General features: G+C 45.7%; 3 protein-coding genes across 5 annotated transcripts in view; 2 read left to right on the forward strand and 1 right to left on the reverse strand.

Moving 5' to 3' along the window:
- The window catches only part of GTF3C1 (general transcription factor IIIC subunit 1), a 43,807-nt gene extending 28,442 nt beyond the window's left edge, over window positions 1–15,365 (forward strand). For 2 of the 3 annotated variants that reach the window (XM_086473362.1, XM_086473363.1), the window contains exons 24-37: window positions 14–171; window positions 302–444; window positions 637–718; window positions 1,947–2,059; window positions 3,013–3,075; window positions 3,628–3,721; window positions 4,683–4,855; window positions 5,493–5,777; window positions 7,929–8,182; window positions 9,607–9,893; window positions 10,416–11,076; window positions 12,548–12,587; window positions 13,341–13,533; window positions 15,078–15,365. In XM_086473362.1, coding sequence (XP_086329488.1) covers window positions 14–171; window positions 302–444; window positions 637–718; window positions 1,947–2,059; window positions 3,013–3,075; window positions 3,628–3,721; window positions 4,683–4,855; window positions 5,493–5,777; window positions 7,929–8,182; window positions 9,607–9,893; window positions 10,416–11,076; window positions 12,548–12,587; window positions 13,341–13,533; window positions 15,078–15,299 — 2,768 coding nt within the window. In that variant the 3' untranslated portion in view covers window positions 15,300–15,365. Of the gene's footprint in view, window positions 1–13; window positions 172–301; window positions 445–636; window positions 719–1,946; window positions 2,060–3,012; window positions 3,076–3,627; window positions 3,722–4,682; window positions 4,856–5,492; window positions 5,778–7,898; window positions 8,183–9,606; window positions 9,894–10,415; window positions 11,077–12,547; window positions 12,588–13,340; window positions 13,534–15,077 lie in introns of all 3 variants that reach the window. The other variant, XM_086473361.1, reaches the window with a different exon arrangement.
- Window positions 15,366–15,981: 616 nt separating this feature from the next.
- POLR3K (RNA polymerase III subunit K) lies at window positions 15,982–16,487 on the reverse strand. Its single transcript, XM_086473196.1, has 3 exons — window positions 16,377–16,487; window positions 16,197–16,284; window positions 15,982–16,111 (listed from the first exon to the last, which is right to left on the reverse strand). Exons 1-3 carry the CDS (start codon window positions 16,485–16,487, stop codon window positions 15,984–15,986), a joined length of 327 nt encoding a protein of 108 aa, XP_086329322.1. The 3' UTR covers window positions 15,982–15,983.
- A 43-nt stretch (window positions 16,488–16,530) lies between these two features.
- SNRNP25 (small nuclear ribonucleoprotein U11/U12 subunit 25) lies at window positions 16,531–20,101 on the forward strand. The gene is made up of 6 exons (XM_086473170.1): window positions 16,531–16,644; window positions 16,742–16,832; window positions 16,941–17,046; window positions 17,155–17,229; window positions 18,485–18,547; window positions 19,894–20,101. The coding sequence occupies exons 1-5, from the start codon at window positions 16,531–16,533 to the stop codon at window positions 18,537–18,539; spliced, it is 441 nt and encodes a 146-aa protein (XP_086329296.1). The 3' UTR covers window positions 18,540–18,547; window positions 19,894–20,101.
- The last annotated feature ends 35 nt before the right edge of the window (window positions 20,102–20,136 follow it).

Here is a 20,136-nt window from a genome sequence, read left to right on the forward strand (position 1 = left end):
CCGGATTTGTTAGAAGAGGATTCTGTACAAAAAAGCAAAAGGCTCCGCTACCACGACGAAGCTGACCAGAGTGCCCTGCAGAGAATGACACGCCTGCGTGTCACCTGGACAGTGCAAGAAGACAGTCTGCTCATGCTGTGCCGAATTGCTAGTCATGTGCTAAATGCAAAGGTATTTAATAAACCCGTTAAATAGAGGTCCGATGTACTGAACACCCATTTCATCAGTCCTAGGAATTCATCCTGGTTCGAACCACCATAAATAGCTGAAGTTTAACTCCAAACATTTATTCTTCACACAGGTAAAAGGGCCCTTTGTTCCATGGCAAGTAGTTCGGGATATCATGCATGCCAGCTTTGAGGAGTCCCTCGATAAAACTTCCCATTCCGTTGGACGAAGAGCTCGTTATATTGTCAGAAATCCACAGACCTATCTTAATTATAAGTAAGACTGTTTCTGTCTATGTTCTGGTTTTAGGCTAAACTCTCCTGAAATGAAGGGATATGGTCCTCCTGTGTTTTAGTCGTTTCCCGTGACTTAAAAATTTCAACTTTTTTGCACCCTAGTGCTATCAAATCTGTATTGAATTGGGAAAATTTCATCTGTCTACAACAGCTTCCATTGTATCTGTTGCAGAGTTTGCCTTGCTGAGGTTTACCAGGATAAAGCCCTCATTGAAGATTTCATGAATAGAGAAAATAATTATGAAGATCCCCAGGTAGGAGGGATGTATTCTAAAAGGCCATAGAGTACTCTACGCTGTTTGGATTGCGGAGTACTTGCACTGTTTTGATTACTGTGGTTTCATCTCTTATCTCTCCCTTGTACCCTTAGCTATTTTAAAAATAGCATCATTGTAAAAATGCAGCATCATTGCTGTTCTGGGAGTACAGTGGACACAGGCAGGTTTCCAAAGGCACATAAACAGCACTGCTGTGCAACAAAAATTTTGTTTTTCCAACGTGCTTGTTTATAAATATTCATGACTGAGCATCTGCATGCACTGATTTTTTTGATTTTTTTTTTTTTCTCCTTTCAGCCTCCTTGTTATCTGAGCAAGAAAACACTTTTGCTCTGTGATTTCTTAATTTTTATTCCAGTTGCACATCGAAATATTGCCTTAGCTTCTGTGGATGAGTGCAAGAATGTAAGCAAATGTTATGAGAGAATCCTTGATTTCATCAGTCAAAAGATTTTATTTAATTTTTGAGCTTTTGATGGCTTAAATCAACCACAATTTTAAATTGAAAAGATATTTACACTTTCAGTGCCATCAATTCCACTTTGAATTTCAGAACTTTTTTAGAACTGGGACAATGTCATGGCAAGATTGTTGTTGTTTTTATCCAGGAATGACAATTCATATCATTGTCACAAAACCCCAATGAGTTCTGTTGTTAGATTCATGTTTGTTTAAATGAAGAGTAGTTGTTCACTGATGAAACATTGCTGAAATAAATGCCTGTGTCCCCATCCCAAAAGTCTGTCTCTGGAAGCAAATAAAAACTTGTTTCCAGGGGAGATACAGGACTGTTCCTCTCGGGTAATGGGTATCCTCCAAGCCATGATGCTACAAACAGACTTCATGGAGAACATGATAAAGCCTGAAGGGTATGAAGAGAAAAAAAGACTTAACCAGAAGCTTAAATAAAGCTCTAGCAAAAGATCTTATGCTGTTAATTCAGTATCATTGTTTTTAGCACATATGTTCATGGTGGGTTGCTTGTAGCTGTGATTACAGACAGAACGTGCAACTGTTCAGTAAATCAGCAAACACAACCTGCACAGCTTTTTTGATGCATTCTCCTGTCTGTTGTACTGTTTCTGACTTAATTCAAACCCAACTATTTCTACTAGAATTTTCCATCAGTGCTTTAAAAGTAGCAAGTCTTTTCCCACTCTTAAGAAACTGAGGCTGATAACATTTCTGTCTCTTCTTTTCTAAGGTTTGTGCGAAAGAGTTTAAAGAGTTTGTGGAAAGACTGAAAGAGAAATTCAGTTCAACCCTGGGGAATCCCAAACTTGAGATTCCTGATACTTTGCAGGAGCTCTTTTCCAGGTATTTTAGTCATGGTCCTATTGACTCTGTACATAGGCTGGGACAGTGAGAGGGGAGGGTAATACAGAGTAGACATCTTCTCTGCTATGCACGATTTACACCCTCTGTTAATTCTAGACTTAGTATCAAAAGAAGTTTCAGTAAATACAAGCAACGTTTCTTTCAAGTCCGTACTTCCTAAATACATGTAACTGATTTTCAGTTATTTGCACAAGCTCACTTATTTTAAACCACTCCCATTTTGCTAAATAAGACTTTTTAACCAGAAATTCACAATGTCAGATCTTCATAAATTGTCAAATCCTCAACTTTGCTGTTCGAGATGCTGGTACTCAGGTGTACCATTTTAATGCAATAGAAGACTTCCCTTCCATTTTCCAGATTAACTGGCCCCATTTTATATCAGTTTGTAGCTGGTTGCTCAGCTAAATCATCTCGGTGCTGCTAAAACTGTTGATACAGAAGAGCACTCAGCCTCGTATAGCATTCTCCAGCCCTGGATTGCCAAGCTTTTTTGTGATGAATAGCACTTAGCTGGAAAGAAGTGTGAAAATTTGTGTCTCAAACCATTTTCTGATAACACATTTAGCACCTTTGTAGATTTCTTACTTTGGGACGAGCGGTACAGTACAGCAAAAGTGCTTCCGATGGTACCTTGAAGTCCAAACCCTCAACAGAATAGCAAATCCGTACAGTTCTGTACTGTCTCCTGTCCATATGTTTTTATCTACATGCCAACAGATAGCTTAGTGGAGTGAGGGAGATGGATCTGAATAGTGCTTTTAATTTGTGACACTTGTGCTGAGGGCTGCTGGAGCAGATAGTTCCCCTGCGCCGTTTCCACCCTCGCCCTATTAGCAGTGGCATTTGTCGGCCTCTGGGTTTCACAGCTGGTATAAAACCACAGATTGTTACTTTTATTTCAGTGTTTCTGTTTCCTTTCCCTTAACTAGATTTCGAGTTTTGGCCATCGGAGAAGACACAAGTCAGAACACAAAAGAGGACACTCTAAGCAGGTGAGCAGCAGTAGCACTGCTTTTTCCCATTAGGACTCCAAGGTCATGTCAGCCCTCACGTCTGTGGAAGGCGTATATATAGTCTTCTAGTGCAGTGCATTTTTCATCTGTTTGTTGCAGTGTATGAATTTATTAATAGAAAAATACTTTCACAAAGCTGAAGGGACCTCTGACGTGGATTATAAATTTGATTAATAAAATGACAGCAGCAGTGACTTCTCAAAAGGGTGGTCTGTTATCATTAGGACAGCAGTGTATGTATTCTATGTGGGTGCTATACCTCAGGAGGAGGAGATGTTATTAGAGAGTGCTTTGTTCTGTGTCAGATTATCTGGCCTGATCCAAATATTCAGGCTGGAAGGTCAGGGAGAAGGTAGCGGGCTCCTTTACAGGAATGATCCTCAGCTGTAGTGATCTCATGCCTTTATGCATCTATTTCATAAGCAGGTGATTGAGTTTGTATATTTTTGTGCTAGTTTAATAGTTGGTATCTCATGCTCAAAAATCACCATGAATAAACTTTTTTCTTTTTTTTTTTTTTTTTTCTTTCAGTGTCTATGATATTCATTTTCTAGTGCTACAGAATCTGATTCAGAGCACGCTGGCACTCTCAGATAACCAGATGAAATCTTGCCAGTCATTTCAGGTACAGTATCTGGACCAAACTTTACTGGTCATAGAATCATTTAGATTGGAAAAGACCTTTAAGATCAAGTCCAACCTAAAAGCTAGCACTGCCAAGTCTGCCACTAAACCATGTCCCCAAGTGCAACATGTACCTGTGGCTGTACAACCCTAAAGAGTTTCTCCTTCCTACCTTGATATATGCCTTTTTCAAATGGGAGAAAAAAAATGCGGAAACTTAGATTTGTACCCATTCTGTGGGGATTACTCTCTTCTGCTTTTAGGAAATTATATATGCTAGGCAGATTTTCAGCGTGTTGCTTTTCTTTGTGAAGGTGAGATTGCAAGATGTGAGGTTGCAGCGATCCCCCAAAACCATATGAAATAAACTCCACATCCCTTCCATTGGGTCAAACTGTATCATGATCTGCTGCCCACTTGAGCAGTTGGAATTACGTCCTGGAGGAGACAGCACAAAGACAGTCCCAGTATCCAGCTGCCACTGGTGTTGGGGAGCCTCTCCTTCAGCATTGGGGACCACAAAAATACATCATCTCTCAGTCAGGCACTTCAAAAAATAAAGGTGGAAGTTCAAAGGGAGTTTGCTATCTCATCAGCAGGCAAGAGTGGAGCCTAGAAAGCCAGGCTCATAGAAGCATGTGTTCCTGGTAAAATGATGGGAAGAATCTATCAAGAGATGTTGCAGATGAGCATTTTTTTTACAGATATAATTCTAGTGGGAGCCTGATTCTGAATATCAAGTGGTCTGTAGTATTTAGTTAATTTAATTGGCATTTAGTGTGGAAAGCCTGGAAGCCCGTAAAAGGAATAGAATAGCGTAGTTAAGTAAATTTATACGTGCCATTTACATTCTGGCTTGTAGCTTCATATTCATTTAGTTAATGTAAACCTCAAGTAGGTGAGTCTTAATAGTGGATTCAGAGCTAACACTGCCTTTTACATTAAACGGGGTTTTTTTGCAGACATTTCGTTTGTACCGGGAGTACCAGGATGACATTCTTGTGAAGGCTTTTCTAGAGTGTCAGAAGAGAAGCCTGGTCAATCGCCGTCGAGTAAACCACACGCTGGGTCCAAAGAAAAGCCGGGCTTTGCCTTTTGTACCCATGTCCTATCAGCTGTCTCAGAGTTATTACAGGTGGGTGTCAGAAAGGTCTCTATTTATGTTTGAGCAAATAAAAGAATCTGCCCGGGCACGCTTGGCATGGAGGAGAGAATACATATGAAGTATCTAGAGCAACGAACCTGACCATCACAGCTGAAGCTGAAGAGATGAAGGTGACGTCTATGTCTGTTAGCCCTTTATTTGGTTAGAAATTAGGGCTGCACAGGGAATAGAGCAGAGTTTGCTTGGCAAGCCTTTACAAAGACACAGGCCGAGGAGAGGAGAGGTAGCACCAAAGTTCTAGGTGTGGTGGAAAGCTTTCTTTAGCGCTCTCGTCATTCCGACGGTTGCTTGCTTTTCTTTTCCAGTTGCTTTGTGCTGCACTGTACCTGGATGCCAGGGGTGAGGGAGGAGAATTTAACTGTAAATGTATTCGGTGCTCAAGCAGAAGATTCTGTCTTTGCTACATAGGACCTGACCTTTACATGGTGCATAAATACCTAATGTTCTGCAACTAGTAAAAGCAGGTGTAGAAGGTACTTGGTCACCAGCTCTAGCATGGCACTTCAACTATTTGTCTGCTCTGTGCTACCATGGGTCAAAAAATTCATATACAGTAAGAACAGATTGTGAAAGATTTGTGCTGCTTTGAATTTGTCTTTTTGTCCAGAGTTTTTACATGGCGGTTTCCCAGTACAATTTGTACAGAGTCCTTTCAGTTCCTCGAGAAACTCAAGGATGCTGAAAAATCAGACCAGCCAGATAACTTCTCATTTAAAGATCAAGAAAACAAAGAATCGGAAGGCATGATTGCATTTCCAATGGATGGGCCTGGTGGCCAGTGTGTGGCGATGCTTTCCCTATTCTCCCTGGGACTGGTATCTGTGAACGTGAGAATCCCGGAGCAGATAGTTGTGGTGGACAGCACTATGGTGGAAAACGAAGTGATTAAAAGGTAAACACTGTTATTTCTGTAAGTAAATATGGTTTGAGGGTAACTTGACTGAAATTGGACAGGCATTAGCATTTTCTGCACTGCACTGTGGCATGTTTTACTGTGATACTGTTTAGATTTTTATTTCTGAGAGACCATTATGGAGACTTAATGGCACTTCAGTTAGTGCCTGTCATTATAGCCTTGGACTGCATTTATCTTCACATGTGACATTTAAATTGCTCGGCACTTCATGGCCATCGGAGCTAATGTGAAGAGGAGAGCAGTGTAGCTAGATGAGCATTTTCATCGACGTTGTACTTCCCAGTTCAAAGACTAAGAAGGATTAGGAACAAGGTTTCAGCTGTATCGGTGAAACCTCTCTACAAAATTGGTTCTCTGTTATTGTCTTCTCTTTGATTTTTTTTTTTTTTTTTAAGCCTCCAGTAATGGCATACCGCTGAAATTGAAACTCTCTCCGTAAGCAGTCTAATCCTATGAACAGTTATTCTTACAGACACGATGTGTCTTCCTAGAGTGCGACTATAAGCTCTTGCTGTAGTTTAACCTGTTGCTTCCTGTTGTGTATCTACAGCTGGAAGAGACTTTGTTCTCTTTCTCTTTAGAGCGGCTTATTACCTTTTTGAAGGTTGTTATCATAGTCCTCCTCCCATAATATGCTAGTCTTTAAAATGAGCAGCCTCAGTCACTTTACTTGTGTGTTTGGTATGTTATCAGTGTTATCCAGGTCTCTTTCTTGTTATTTTCCCCTGCGCTGACCTGTGATGTCAAAAAACAAATGCCATGCTCTTGCTGGCAGTTCTGTGCCAATTACATCGTGTTATATAGGTGCTATGCCAGCTAATACATCCCAAGATGATGAATGGCCGTGCTCTTGCCAAAAAAAAAAAAAAAAAAAAAAAAAAAGGCAGCCAAAAAACCCCCCAGCGTGGTGATTCATGTACAGCTTAGGATTCCTGTGATTCACTATAACAAGTTTCTTTTCCTTTACCTAGTTAATTGTTTCCTCTTAGTGTGGAGGGACAGGTGCATAGTGCTGTAACATAAAAACCATGCTGTTGTCCATACAAAATTGCTTCCTTCTCTTTTCCAGACTATTTCTCCAGTTTGCTGGAAATGTTCTGAATGCAAATCCTGTCTCCTCGTATACTTTGCAGTCTGTCCAGTTTGGTGACCATATGCAAACTTAATAAGCTATTTTATCATCCAGGTCATTAGCAAAAATCCCCTGAAGCCTGACCCAGTCCCATTTCTGAGTACAGATACCGGAGTCCAGTTTTCCAACTGGTTGTGTACTCCCACTATTTTTTCTAAACGATGTGTTGTTCCCTTTTGGGTTTAAATATGTTTTGAAAGAAGGTACTTAAGGTCTAATTCATCTTAGAAAAGGTTGGAAGGAACCTTTGGTTGTCTCTGACATACCCTGCTTAAAACAGAGGCAACTTTGGAGTTAGATCAGGTTGTTCAGAGCCTTCACCTTTATCTGTAATGCCGTTGTTGCGTCCTGGAAAGAAACAGTGTTGGTTTGACTAAGTTGTTTCTGGGAAATTTATCCTGGCTGCTACGACTGTTCTCTTTTCTTTGAGACTGTCTGCAGTTTGTTTTATGTTCATATTTTGTGGTTTGGGGGTTTTTTTGGTTGTTTTCTTTTTTGGGGGTTGGTGGGTTTTTTGGTTAAAGTAACTGAAGTCTTTGGTCTGTAATTCTTTCTTCTCCTTTTCTCCCTTAAAAGTAAACAGTCTGCCATATACTGCAGTATCCTTTATGGTCTCAGCCTTTGTGCTCTGACAGATGTTCCCTCATGATGAAGTGTCAGCTGAACCAAAGAGGTTCAGCACTGTAAGCGGAGATATTTTGGGTGCATTTCAACATGTTTGCAAAAAGAGAGAGTTTCCTTTTCCAGACACCTCTAGTGTATTTTCTTTTCTGTAGTAGCTTCTTCTCAGCACTTTAAATCATTCACTTCTCACATTTAAATCAATGCCATGGACATACCCACAGCTGTTCATGACTAAATACCAGAATGCAGAATAGTGTGTGTTCTTGCTCTGCTCGGTGTAATGAGTCACTTTCTTATTTTGGGGGAAAAAAAAAAAAAAAAACCAACAACAAAAAAACACCCAACAAACAAAACATTTCTGTTTGCTGTAGTTTGGGGAAAGAAGGACTTGACGATGATGATGATGATGATGATGACTTAGATGACAGCTCTGGAGGCAAACGGAGAATAGAAGTAAAAGCTCGTCAAGCATCTCATACCAATTACTTACTGATGAGAGGCTACTATGCCCCTGGAATTGTCAGCATGCGCAACCTGAGTCCCAGTGACAATATTGTGGTCAATTCCTGCCAGGTGAAGGTTAAGCTGCGATGTACTCCAGTTCCAGGAAGACTCAGCTCTCCAGGTTAGTTTCTGTTTGGCCTAACTTGCACAGAAGTGGGTTGGAGCAGGAGAGGTAGTGAACTCATCAGCGGAGGAACTGATTTGAACAAAGCCTCTTAGTAGGTACATTCTTTTTCCATCACACATGCAGTTTGCCTTGTAATGCTTTCTCTCTGACTTAAAACAAACAGGTGGTTGACTTAGAGGCACCTTTTGTTGGTAACAAGTCCTTTCCTGTGTGTCACACTGTGTGGAACTATTAATCCAAATAGGAAGTCTGTCCTCTGCTCTATTATTGGAGGTTTTTCAGTCCCTTCTGCAACTTAAAATACCATATTATGTCACACCCAGGGAAAACCTTTCAGAGCTCCTTGAATGGAAATTCCTGTTTACTTGTCTCATGCTAGTGCCTTAAATAGTGTTCTCCAATCTCTGGCCTTTTACCTACTGTACTTGAAACATTTTGATAATATTTAGAGCTTGAATACTTGCAATTTATCAGCACTCTCCCTTCTTAAAGAGAATCTTCCTTTTGGCTATCATGCAAATGTATCCAGGAAAGCCTTCAGTTGTTCAGCTTTTCGGCTGGAAGGTCTAGTGCTGTCCCTGCCCATTCCTGTTGCTGTTGTGGTAGAAGTAAAATATCAATTCTCTCTCGTATCTCTGCTGCTACACATGCCCTCCAGGTCTACTGAGCTGACGGCTCATTACACTTGTTCTCATTTTTCCTTGGCTGTCAAAGTGCAGCTCTCATGTGAGTGTCCCACAGGCAGGATGTAAGGCAGCCTGCAGATAAAAGGGTGGGAGCAGCTAAGAACAGCGCCAAAGCTGCCCTCATCATCCAGGACTGGAAAAAGGTCTTGCGCTGCTTCAGCTTCCGAGTACTCTGTACAGTGGGGGTCAGTTTGGTGCAGTGATGGACCTGTCTCCAAACACAGAGATGCTTCATTATACTAACTGTACTAAGCCATTATCAGCTTGTAGTTTATACCGTATTTGGCTAACAGCTTTCTGCCAGGGATCAGCTGCTTCCAATTTTTTGATTAATAGGGACCTCCATAGCATTTCCTTGCCCTAGACCTTTCACTTGACCTTCTTCAAGAAAGGAGATGATTCATTCCCCTATTACCTGAGAGTTAAGCTGACCCAGTGTTAGAGGGAATACCAGTAAGTCTATGCTGTCTTTCAGCGATACTTTGATATGAGGGTAAGCCCTTGTAAACCAGCTCCGTTGTCTTCTACATGTCTTTTTGGAGACAAACAAGTAAGGCAGAAAGAAAACTGGAAACTGCAGCAATGAAGGTGGAAAACTGAGCTCTGTTTTTAATGGGAACAGTCTGGAACACCTCTAATCTGTCTGTCTCAGAGTATTTATCTTTCTGTAGTGTATGGCATAGTAACAACTGCTTCACAGCTTATACACTTGTTTTTTAACTTGCTTTGCAGTTTCTTCTCTGCTTGATAACATGGTTGTGGGAGTCTCCTGCCTCCCTGAAACTTTTACCAGGCTGATAAAAGTCCAAGAAGAAAATTATGAGGTTGATCGGTTTGTTCAGCAGTGTACAGAACATTACGGCTATAATCCCGGAGATGTCGCTGCTATTTTGGAGATCCGTAATGCAATAGAGGCAACTTCCCACTTTGGAATTTGCAAAGCTGAGCTGAGCAAACGATTCTGCAGCTATGAAGAGGTGGAACCTGAGCGCAGCAGGAGCTTGGAGCAGTATATTCAGGTGGTTTTACAGCCAGTTGCTTTCCATACATTAATGTTTGCATGCTTAGTGTTAGCCTTGAATAGGACAATCTTCCAGGCTGTAGGAAGCAAATATAAATTGAACAGAGCTATTTATATAAGGCAAGAGATCACATACCAATACCTGACAGCAATCTCGCCTCAAAGGTAGGAAGGCCAAAAGATACAGCAGCACTTACTCAAAGATAGGAATGAACTGTTTCAGAACCTAGAGGTACCAGCACTCACGTTTGGAGGCAACATACTCTTTCTGAGTTACATTTTGACTTAATTTAAGCTGAACAAAAATGTCTTGTGCTGGAATTTCAGAAGAGTTTACAGGGTAAAACATCTTTTCAACTTCAGTGCAACAGGACAGACAATTGAATATTCTACTAAGCTCTTCTTCTTTCTTTGCTACCAGTTAAAGACGGCAATTCCATGATACTTGGTTAAACTGACGTTTTCCAGTGAAAGCTCCTGAGACAAATTTTGTGGGCTTGTTTGTTGTTGTTTCTTATAGGACCTTATTGAAATGCAGCAGGTTTTAGAAGTTGGAGGCCACGCTCTCAGACTGGTTGCAATAGTATTTGCCAAGCCATGGCTATTGCATTCAGTATGTCTGAAGAATAAACCAGATGATTCTGATCAGCAAGATGCAGACACTGCTCTCCCAGATGTACAACAGGACGGCCTCCCATCAGAACCAAAGAGGGGAGAGGAACCTTTGAGAGAGGAGGAGCAGCTGGGAAGAGACGCACAATCTGTCAGTGATGAAGAACCCCCAAGGAAGAGATGTAAGACTCAAAATGATGTCCTTCAAGATGGCAATCAACTCTGCCAGGGTTCACAGAGCGGCTTGAAAAGTGCAAATGAAAATAGCTTTGATGCAGATGTTACTGATCCTGTTACAGTGAAGGAAGCTTTAATCATGGGTGAAGAAACAGGCTTCCTGGGAGGGCAGACAGAACACCTAGCTGATCACCCAGTGTGTGCTCCAGATGCTGTGAATGTGGACGCTTACAAGCAACAACATAAATCTTGTTCTGAGGACAAAGAACTTGAAGTAGAGACCGATGAGCTCAGCACTGAGCATGACAAGCAGATCGCTAGCCTTGACCAATCAGCCAGTGAGCAGGATGATGATCTTTCCTACTTACAGGAGAACCCAGGAGTCTCTAAAGGTATGTAGGAGCACTCTACAGCCAAGAAATAGAGACTAGCTCATCATCAGTTGATCCCAAACAGGTAGCTCCATTTTATAAGCAAATGCTAGATTCTTTCTGAAGCCATAGCAGAGAGAGAAGTTGTCATTTCTCACAGATGAAGTGACATGACACCACTTGATCTGGAAGGTCATGAGGTTTCGAATACATCAAAGATGCCTTCCTGTGCCCATTGCTGGAATGTTAATGACTAGTTCAGAAATGTGTTTTCCTTAGAAACTCATTTCTTCTCCAAAACCAAACTTGGATCTGAAACATCTCACCTCTGGTTTCAGTCCAAAGGCTAGACATCTCTAAACCTAGAAAACACAGCGCTGCTGGTGTACATTTAACTAGAATGCCCATGACTGAAAGTTGTAAAGTCGTTAAACCATTCACCAGAAAGCAGCACGTGCCATTGAGAAGATTAATAGTCTTGTTTGGAACCCAGTTTGACTTCATTTCCTTTTTACGGCCAGTTTTCTTCTTTAATAGCTAGTCGTTCTTGCCAAGCTTTACATTAAGTAGGTTGTTGGGGATTTTATTTTGTTTTTATCGGCTCCGATTTCAGATTGAATCACAAGCTAACTGCTTGTGTGCTCTTTTGCCAAGATCTGCCATTACCCACGTTTAGAGCTGCAGACTGCCATGTGAACCAGTGTGGACTGATCTGTAGCATCTTAGAGCTTGGTATTGTTTAATTGGAGCCGTTCTGCAGGAAAGTCTTAGGGATGTCTAAACAGCTTAGACTTCAACAATTCTTTTTTGGATTTAACTTCCTCTACTTGTTTGTAACACAGGAGGGGAAAAATTAGTAGTTATGTTCTCAAGCATAGAGTTCTTACTGGTCTTACTGGTGCTGTTGGCCTCTGGACGTGGTAGAAATACCTGCACTAAGTAATTGTGTAATTCAAGCCCATGACCTAATGTGTAAGAGAAGTTGCAGAGACAACCTTCACTTTGAACCCTGCTGAAATCTCGAGTTTGCATTCTCAAGTCTAGAGCTACTCAGACTTCTGCTCAACTGCGTGTGCTCACCAGGAGCATCAAGTTCAACAAACCTATGGGAGCGCTTGCAAGCTGAGCCGCTGCGTAGCGCTCTGTGTGAAGCTCACTTCTAGAATTAGCCTATAGAATTACCTGTTGTTCAGCCATGTCGTCAGACTTCTAGGAATAAAACTTCTCGCTGTGATTTGGGAATGGAACCACAAAAAGTGTGGTTGGAGTAGACAGATGTGGTTGCGAGCAGAGCTGTGGTGTGCTGCAGACGGGTACAGGAGTCAGAGCGGAAGCTTAGAGCTCCCCATGCAACTGAGAACACGCGGCGTAGTTTGCTTGTGTTGTTTCCCAAGATGAGCTGTTGTGTTTTACAGCTTAGCCACCTTTTACTTTCCTTCCACTAGATAAAGAGTTTAGGTTAATGAAAAACTGTGTGTTCTTTTCTTTCCAGGAAGTTCTGTGACAGATGTGTCCCAGGCAGCCAGGGACCGGTGAGTAACAGAGATGTCTGCAGAACAGCTAAACTTAGCATTTACCAAAATAATATCTGGAAGCAAATGATTTGGAAACCTTAGCTTTATGCTCTGATGGGCAGTGAGCACTGATGATGGAGAAACTCCAGTTTCCTCCATTGTTCTTGTTAATGTTACTCATGCTCGTACGCATGCTGAAAAAATTTGTGATACATGTTTTTTCCCAAAAACCAACTACCTCCAAATATCCAAGGATCAAAAGTAATTTTATTTCACAAATAAGTCCAGTGCCAGAAAGTCTGATTCCACATGCCCAGGAAAGGCCTGGAGAAACTGCAGTATGAGAAATGTGAAATTCCATGCAGGGTCTGTCTTTTGACTCCAAAAACACTAAGAATGAGGAATTTCTTATCTGAGCACTGTTGCTGCATGTTGCAGATTGAAGCAGGTCTTGGATAACTTTTGGAGGATATTACAGCTAGTAACAAATCTTTCCTGGTCATCAGCACTCAAGGTAACTGTTGGGTGGTGTAATGGTGCTGAAAGTGCTTCTGGAGTGGTGACACCTAGTGTGAAATGCTTCAGGTCTGTCGAACTGTCTCGTAGATGAGCACCCGTCTGCTCAGAGCAGCTGCAGTGTTTACACCCAGCATGTGAGCAAACACAGCAATGGATGTAGTAAGAATCTCTGTTATGCAGAAATTATGATGATGGGAAATCTGGCTAGAAGAGTAATTCCTGACGGGGCTGAAGTTCAATTGCCTTTTGCAGGGCCTGTGAGAATGTCTGCTTCATTGGGAGACCGTGGAGGATTGTGGACGGGAACCTGAATAAACCCGTGTGTAAGGGGATGATGGAAGCTGTGCTTTACCACATCATGACAAAACCAGGCATAACGGAGGGCATGCTGGTGCAGCATTACGTGGGGGTGCTGCAGCCTGTGGCTGTCTTGGAGATCCTGCAGGTACGTGAATTGTCGGTGGTGTGAGCTTTAATCTGGTTCAGCTTCCACATGTAAGAATCAGCAAGTACTTTGCTGGAAATCCCAGGAAAACGGGACAGTGAATGAACTGTGAAAAACAACCTTCTCCCTTTAGTGTAAATTATCCAAAGCCAGAGCAAGTTACTGCTCGCAAAGAGGAAGGAAGGAAGCCTGCTTTATCCGTCCTTGAAATTACTGTATTGCTGCTCTTAGAATTGGGAGCTCGCTTCTGAAATGGATGCACACGCTGTTGAAATTCTAGTTGGTTACTGAAGAGGGGTGGCTTGTCACTGTGAAATACTGAGTTGGACTGTGTAGTTTATCTTAAGGTTTCCCTTATATACCTGTCAGATGGGTAGTCTTAGACATAAGAAGCAGACTGCAATGTGTCTGTGCTAGACAATACGGTAAATAAGACCTTCTGTCCTGACAGCTCTGCTTAAAGACATACATCCTTAATTGTAAAACAATACATGGTGAGAAAAACAGGAGTTACTCGTATTTTTTCCCACATCTTGAAGTTTGATTGCCACCACTGCTACTTTGCAAATGAAACCTTGATTTATGCTTTTTTTTTTTCCTATAAGGATTCAAAATCTTAAGTATAGCAGGAATACTGCAGTCCTTCCTGTAAGCATGACTTCCCCTGCTAACACTGGAGATTAATACCGCGGTGTGCGTGCGTACGTATGCCACGCTTCTGTCCAACGGCTCGTACCTTTTGGTAACGATGCAAGTTGTGTGTGATCACGCACTGAGCAACCCTCCCGTTTCCTAGGTGTTCCGGCACAGCTTGCCCCATGTCCTCTGCCACAGCAACACTGCCAGGAGGGTAGCTGGGATTAGGGGACAGGTTTAAGACTGCACCACAGAGTGGGCAGGGGTGAGGCATGCACAGGTGGGAGAGCAATACAGATTCCTAGGCAATTTTAATTCAAATCTACAAAATCAAGCAATTACCTGTCCATTTTACAGACTGGAGAGCTTGAATCTAACTTCTCCACCAATAAGTTCGATAAGAACTGGTTTTGAAACCACAGACAGTGCTTACATCTGTAATATACCAAATATGAGTAAATCTAGATGCACACCTATGTGAGATTAGTCAATACACACCTGATGTGCTCAGCAAATAGAGCACATAAATTGCCTTGGTGGATCTTGCTGTGGGAACGAATGCTAACCCGCTAGCAAGAACTGACCCAGAAGTCTGAGATTTACATCTATACCAGCCTTAAATTATTTGTAACAGGTCCTAAACGTTGAGATCTGTTGAACGCGTGTTCTGTGTCAGTAACCAGATGTCAGCCACTGCGCTGAAAGTAGCAAGAGAGCACAAACCCAGCTACGTGAGCTTGCTTTGTTGTGCTGTGACATCTGCCACCCCATGGTGTCCTGAGGGGGTGAAGCAAAGCCACTTCAGTATGAATTGTTTAACATTTCTGAGCACAGTGCAGGTAGAACAGCATTCAGGGCATTTTTTTTGCCACAACTGCTCAAGCTAAAATATGTGAGTTTTTCTGCAGGGTCTGGAAACTCTGGGTTGCATCAGGCGATTCTACATGAAAAAGCCATCCCTGGTGTCGCTCTTTTCTCAGCCAGTTACGGAAGAACAACTAAATAATCCCAAACTGAGTGAAACCCCAACAATATACTATGAACCTACAATAGACTGTACTCTCAGGATGGGAAGAGTGTTCCCCTGTGAAGTGAACTGGAATAAATGGGTGCAGATTATGCCTGTATAAAAGAGGTAAACCTAAATCATATTAAATTGAGTGTTAATGCAAATTAAGTGTTATAATTTGTGCTCCACCATGTTTTTATTAAGTTATTTATCCTTTTTACTTTTGAATGTATTTAAACTGAGAATAAAGCTTAATGTTAAGACATGGGTAATATTTGATCTCACTTTAACTATATTGTCAAGCATACAGTTGATAGTTTCTGCTTTATCTTACACGGTCTTCCCAGGTCACAGCACAGGCCCCTTTTCCTTTTTCTCTCCCCCCAAGGCCACGGCGGTAACGCTTCAGCTTCGTTACACCTTAAGCTCTGCCTATATTTTAAACATGGGTTTCTTGGTGTGCATGGCATTAGTTTATCATGGGTGCTTTTAGCAAAACCCCTGTACTACCTGAAATAAGACCCCTTACCACAGGCACAACACCCTCCTGGAGGCTCTGACCACCGTTTCCAGTCGTCTAGGGCAGCCTTGGCCCAGCTCAGGTTTTAAAGCAACCACAGAGCAGACGCCGACTTCCACCCAGTGCCACGTTTATTGCAGGAGAAGCCGTCCCTACCCCATCCCCGCGGGGCCGGGACCGGGGGCGGGCCCCTGCCCTCAGCTGTCCGGGGGGAGCGGGCTGCGCCCGGGCCGCGGTCCCTCAGGCCCCGGGCGGCCCCTCAGCCCCGGGGCCGGGCCGGCGCCCTCAGTCCCGCCACCGGTGCCCGCACTGCGCGTTGCAGCACTTGTAGAAGGTGGTCATGGGCTCGTCGGCCGAGCGCGTCTGGATCTGCATGAAGTAGGCGCGGGGGTGCTCGCACTTGGGGCACGGCTCTGCGGGGCGAGGCGCGGCGCTGTGAGGCGAGGAGAGGCCCGACTCCGCCGCCGCGCCGCCCCGCCCGGCCCGGCCCGGCCCTACCTGCGGTGGAGTCGACGTTCTCCCAAGCCGCGGCGCCGCCCAGCACGTCGTCCACCTCCTTCAACCGCGGGTACTTCCTGCTCGTCACCTGCGGGGCGCCGCCGGTCAGGGCCGCTGGGCCGCCGCCGCCTACCCCCGGCCCCGCGCCCGCCTTTCCCCCCACACCCCGCGCCCCGGCACCTTCCGCGTGACGTTGCGCACGTAGGGGCAGGTGGTGCAGGCGAAGCGGTGGCAGCGCGGCCCCTCCTCGGCCACCAGCACGTTGCCGCAGGCCGGGCAGAAGAGCAGCATCGCCGGGTCCGCGGCGCCGACCGCCCCTTCCGGCGCGGCGGTGATGGCGGCGGCGGAGGCGGAGGAGGAGCTGGCGCACGCCGAGGTGCTGGAGCTCTTCCAGGCGGCGCTGGCGCGGCTCGTGCAGGACCCGCTGCTCTGCGACCTCCCGCCGCAGGTGGGGCCGGGCGCGGCGGGGCCGGGCGGGGGCCGGGGGCGGCGGCGGCGGGGCTCAGGCCCGCCTCGCTTGCCTGACGCGGCCGTGCCTCCCGCAGGTGACGGCGGAGGAGATCGGCTCGCAGGTGGCGCTGGAGTACGGGCAGGCCATGACGGTGCGCGTCTGCAAGGCGGACGGCGAGACCATGCGTGCGTCCCGGGGCCGGGGGGGCGGGCGGAGCCGGCCGGCGGGGACCAGGCCAGGCCTGGCTGGCCGGGGCGCTGACGGGGCTGTCTGACCGCCTCCCCCCTCCCCAGCCGTGGTGGTGGTGCAGAACGCCTCGGTGCTGGAGCTGAAGAAGGCGCTGCGGCGGCACGTCCAGCTGCGGCAGGCACGGCAGGGCGGCGTCCAGCACCTCAGCTGGTGAGCGGGGACCGGGGACCGGGGGCTCCGGCTGCTCGCACCCATCTCCATCGCTTTCCCGTGGCTGGCCGTTCCTCCTGCTGCTCCCCCTAAGTGTTTTTCCCCTAGGAAGTACATATGGAGGACGTACCACTTAACCTACGCCGGAGAGAAACTGGCAGATGACAGAAAGAAGCTGAGAGAGTGAGTAACGGAGTCTCTTTGGCGTCTGGGGGGCGGGAGAGGCCTCGCTGGAGTCCACGCAGCATTGCACAGGCAGGGCTCACTCGGGACCTTGCGGTCTGTCTGGCTTAGATAGGTCCTGTACTTGACACTGGTGGGAAGGTGGGACCAGCACTGCACCCAGAGGTGAGACAGGCCCTGCCCGGACAGCCCAGTGGCCGTCTGCAGGGCAGGAAGACCTCAGGGAGTTCCTCGGCCACCGCCAGCCTGTGCAGATCATGTTCATCCACTTCAAACCACACCGAGGCACTCGGACATGCTGCCCCTCGGCCATCCATGCCCAGCTCCTGCAGAACGGGCTACGCTTACTAAGCTTGTGCCAGAGGTACCCTGCAGAGACAGGATCAGTGAGAAAAAGCACGAGCGTGGGGGGAGCAGAACACAGAGGCAGCCAGGGGTAGCATCATGGACATGAAGCACCTTAGCTCATCTCCAGGGAAACTGGGAGCACTTGGGGAGCAGCTGTTGAGCAGCGGGTGGAGTCAGGACACATTCTGTGGTGGAGGGGCTCCGGAGTGGAAGGGACCTCTGGAAGTCAGCTAGTCCAACCCTCTGCACAAGCAGGTCAGCTAGAGCGGGTTGCTCAGGGCTGCGGCCACTTGGGTTTGGATGTCTCCAAGAATGCAGACTGGAGAACCTGTTCCAGTGCTCGGTCACCCTCACAGAGGGCTTGGCAGAGCTGCTGAGGTAGGAAGGAGGACAGAAGAATGCCAGGCAAAGGGCAAACCAAGGATAAGCGTGTTGGGCTCTGGACCTGCTCAGCCACCCATCAGAGACGATCTAGTAACAACACTGACAAATAACCCCTGTGTTTCCACGCCCGTTCTGGCAAGGAGGCAGGAGGTGCTTCTGAGCAGTCTCGCTGTTGCATACAGCAGTGCTGGGTATGCCAGCCTGCATGCAGACCAGCAAGAAAATCTTGTCGGAAATATTAGAAATTTAGCAAGAGAGCCCAAATCAAAGCTGTCCTCAAAAGGCTGAGCCATGGGTGACAGATGTTCATTTAAGGGGGTGTCGCAGTTAAAAAGGCAGGCGATCAGGTCCTTCAGTGCTGGCAGCAGCTTCTACATACGCGAGTGAGAATTTTAACTTGTCCTGCGTTAGAGCCCAGCACATGATCGTAGGAGTCCGTCTCCCCCTGGGAAACAGGAGGCTATAGGATTTTGAAGGTTGTGGTTCCTGGGAAGCTGGTGTATAACCCTAACTCTCTGTTCAGGTATGGCATCAGAAACCGGGATGAGGTCAGCTTCATAAAGAAGCTTCGAAAGTAAGCGGTCAGGTAAGTCAGTCAGTCCTGAATATTCATTAGAAGCTGCCAGTTCTTCATCTGCCTCTTCCCAGGCCTTAGTGTTCAGGCTCGTAGCAGCTGGTGTTGCTGCTCTCCGCTGCATTGCGGAGCATTTCTGAATGCCTGTGTCTGCGTTAGGTTTGTGCCCTGGCTATGGTGTTTGTGCTTCCCTCAGGGCAGGGAATGGTAATTCAGCCACGTCAGTTAACCTGTTTCAGGAGCGGCAGCAGCATCTTAGTGCTGGCAGTGGTGTGTCTCTAACCCTACTTTATATTTAGCCTCTGAATTCGCTCACACAATGTCTTGAGACTCGTTAAATGCAGCGTTCCTTGGTTTGCTGTGGTGATTGCTTCTAGGACCTTGCTTTCTTTTAGGCTTCTTGAACGCCTGGAGAGTGTTGTCAGGCACGCGGCTGAGCGCTAACTAATCCCTAGGAGGACAGAGGCCTCTTTGTGCTACAGGCCCCTACCATCACCCAGGTCATTTGGGTCCTCCTGTGTGCCTCAGGCTCTCGTACTGAGTGGCTGTTCTCCCACGCTGCTCCTGAACCCTTCAGAGCACCTGCAGCTAAACCACAAACGTCCCCTGGGTGCGCAAAGCAAACGCCACAAGCAAACACAGCATGTTCTTCGGTGTTCCACAGTGGGTGTGTTGTGAGCCCTTTTTCTCAATTACCGCAAGGTCTAAGGAGTTAGGAAAAGGGACCTCAGCTTACCAGTCTTGTAGTTTTTGACTCCCAGTTTCTCGATTTTCTCATAGAAACTTGAGCTAAACCGATGCATTGTTCTCAGAAGACAGGACACACACAACTATGCAACTTTTGGTCACGATATTTCTGTGCAACTGATGCGTTTAAGCACTAGTAGCAAGTGTATTTACCTGTTTGTAACCTATGTAGACATAATTCTGGTGTTACACTGCTATTTTTAGAAAGTTGTGCACGCAAACACAAGATGTGGCCAAGACTCTCAAGCTTAGTCAGTTTAAAATTATGTCTGCTTCCCCTCCACACCTAAAAACACCATCACTGTGTCTGAAGAGTGGTGGTAACAGCAGCTTTTCCAAATGCTTGGGGTTTTGTTTTGTGGCTCCAGCTAGCGGGGTTAGAAGCTGTTGCTTGTGAACACAGTAACTGTTTTCTTCTTTCGGCCCTGCCACATTTGCAACACCCAGTGTAACAGAATGTGTGCCCATGTCTGCCCCACGGTGCCTATGACCAGCGGTCGCCTATGGCACTGGCTGATCCCCCCGGACTGTCTAGGCATGGCAGAGTGGTGATAACAGAGCCCAGCGTGCAGCAACTATTGTCACTGCCAAGTATTTTCTTTCTTTAACAGAGAGAGCAGAGAATCCAGCCCTACCAAGACCAGACGGTGGATTCAGCGCTTTCCTGGAGGAAGAGGTTGTAGCATTTCAAAGAGCAACAGACTCTAGTTGAATGGAAGTTCTCAGGTGGTTTTTTGCAGTTGCTATTTGAAATGTCTGCCCCTGAGCTGTGTGTGGAATGCACTTTCAGTGATTAAAGAGACCCTTTAGTTTTCTGAGGCTGTTGAGGCTCTTATTTCCAGCAGCAAGTCTGC

The sequence above is a fragment of the Leptosomus discolor genome, chromosome 14, assembly GCF_034619465.1.
Source record: "Leptosomus discolor isolate bLepDis1 chromosome 14, bLepDis1.hap2, whole genome shotgun sequence".
Taxonomy (NCBI): Eukaryota; Metazoa; Chordata; class Aves; order Leptosomiformes; family Leptosomidae; genus Leptosomus; species Leptosomus discolor.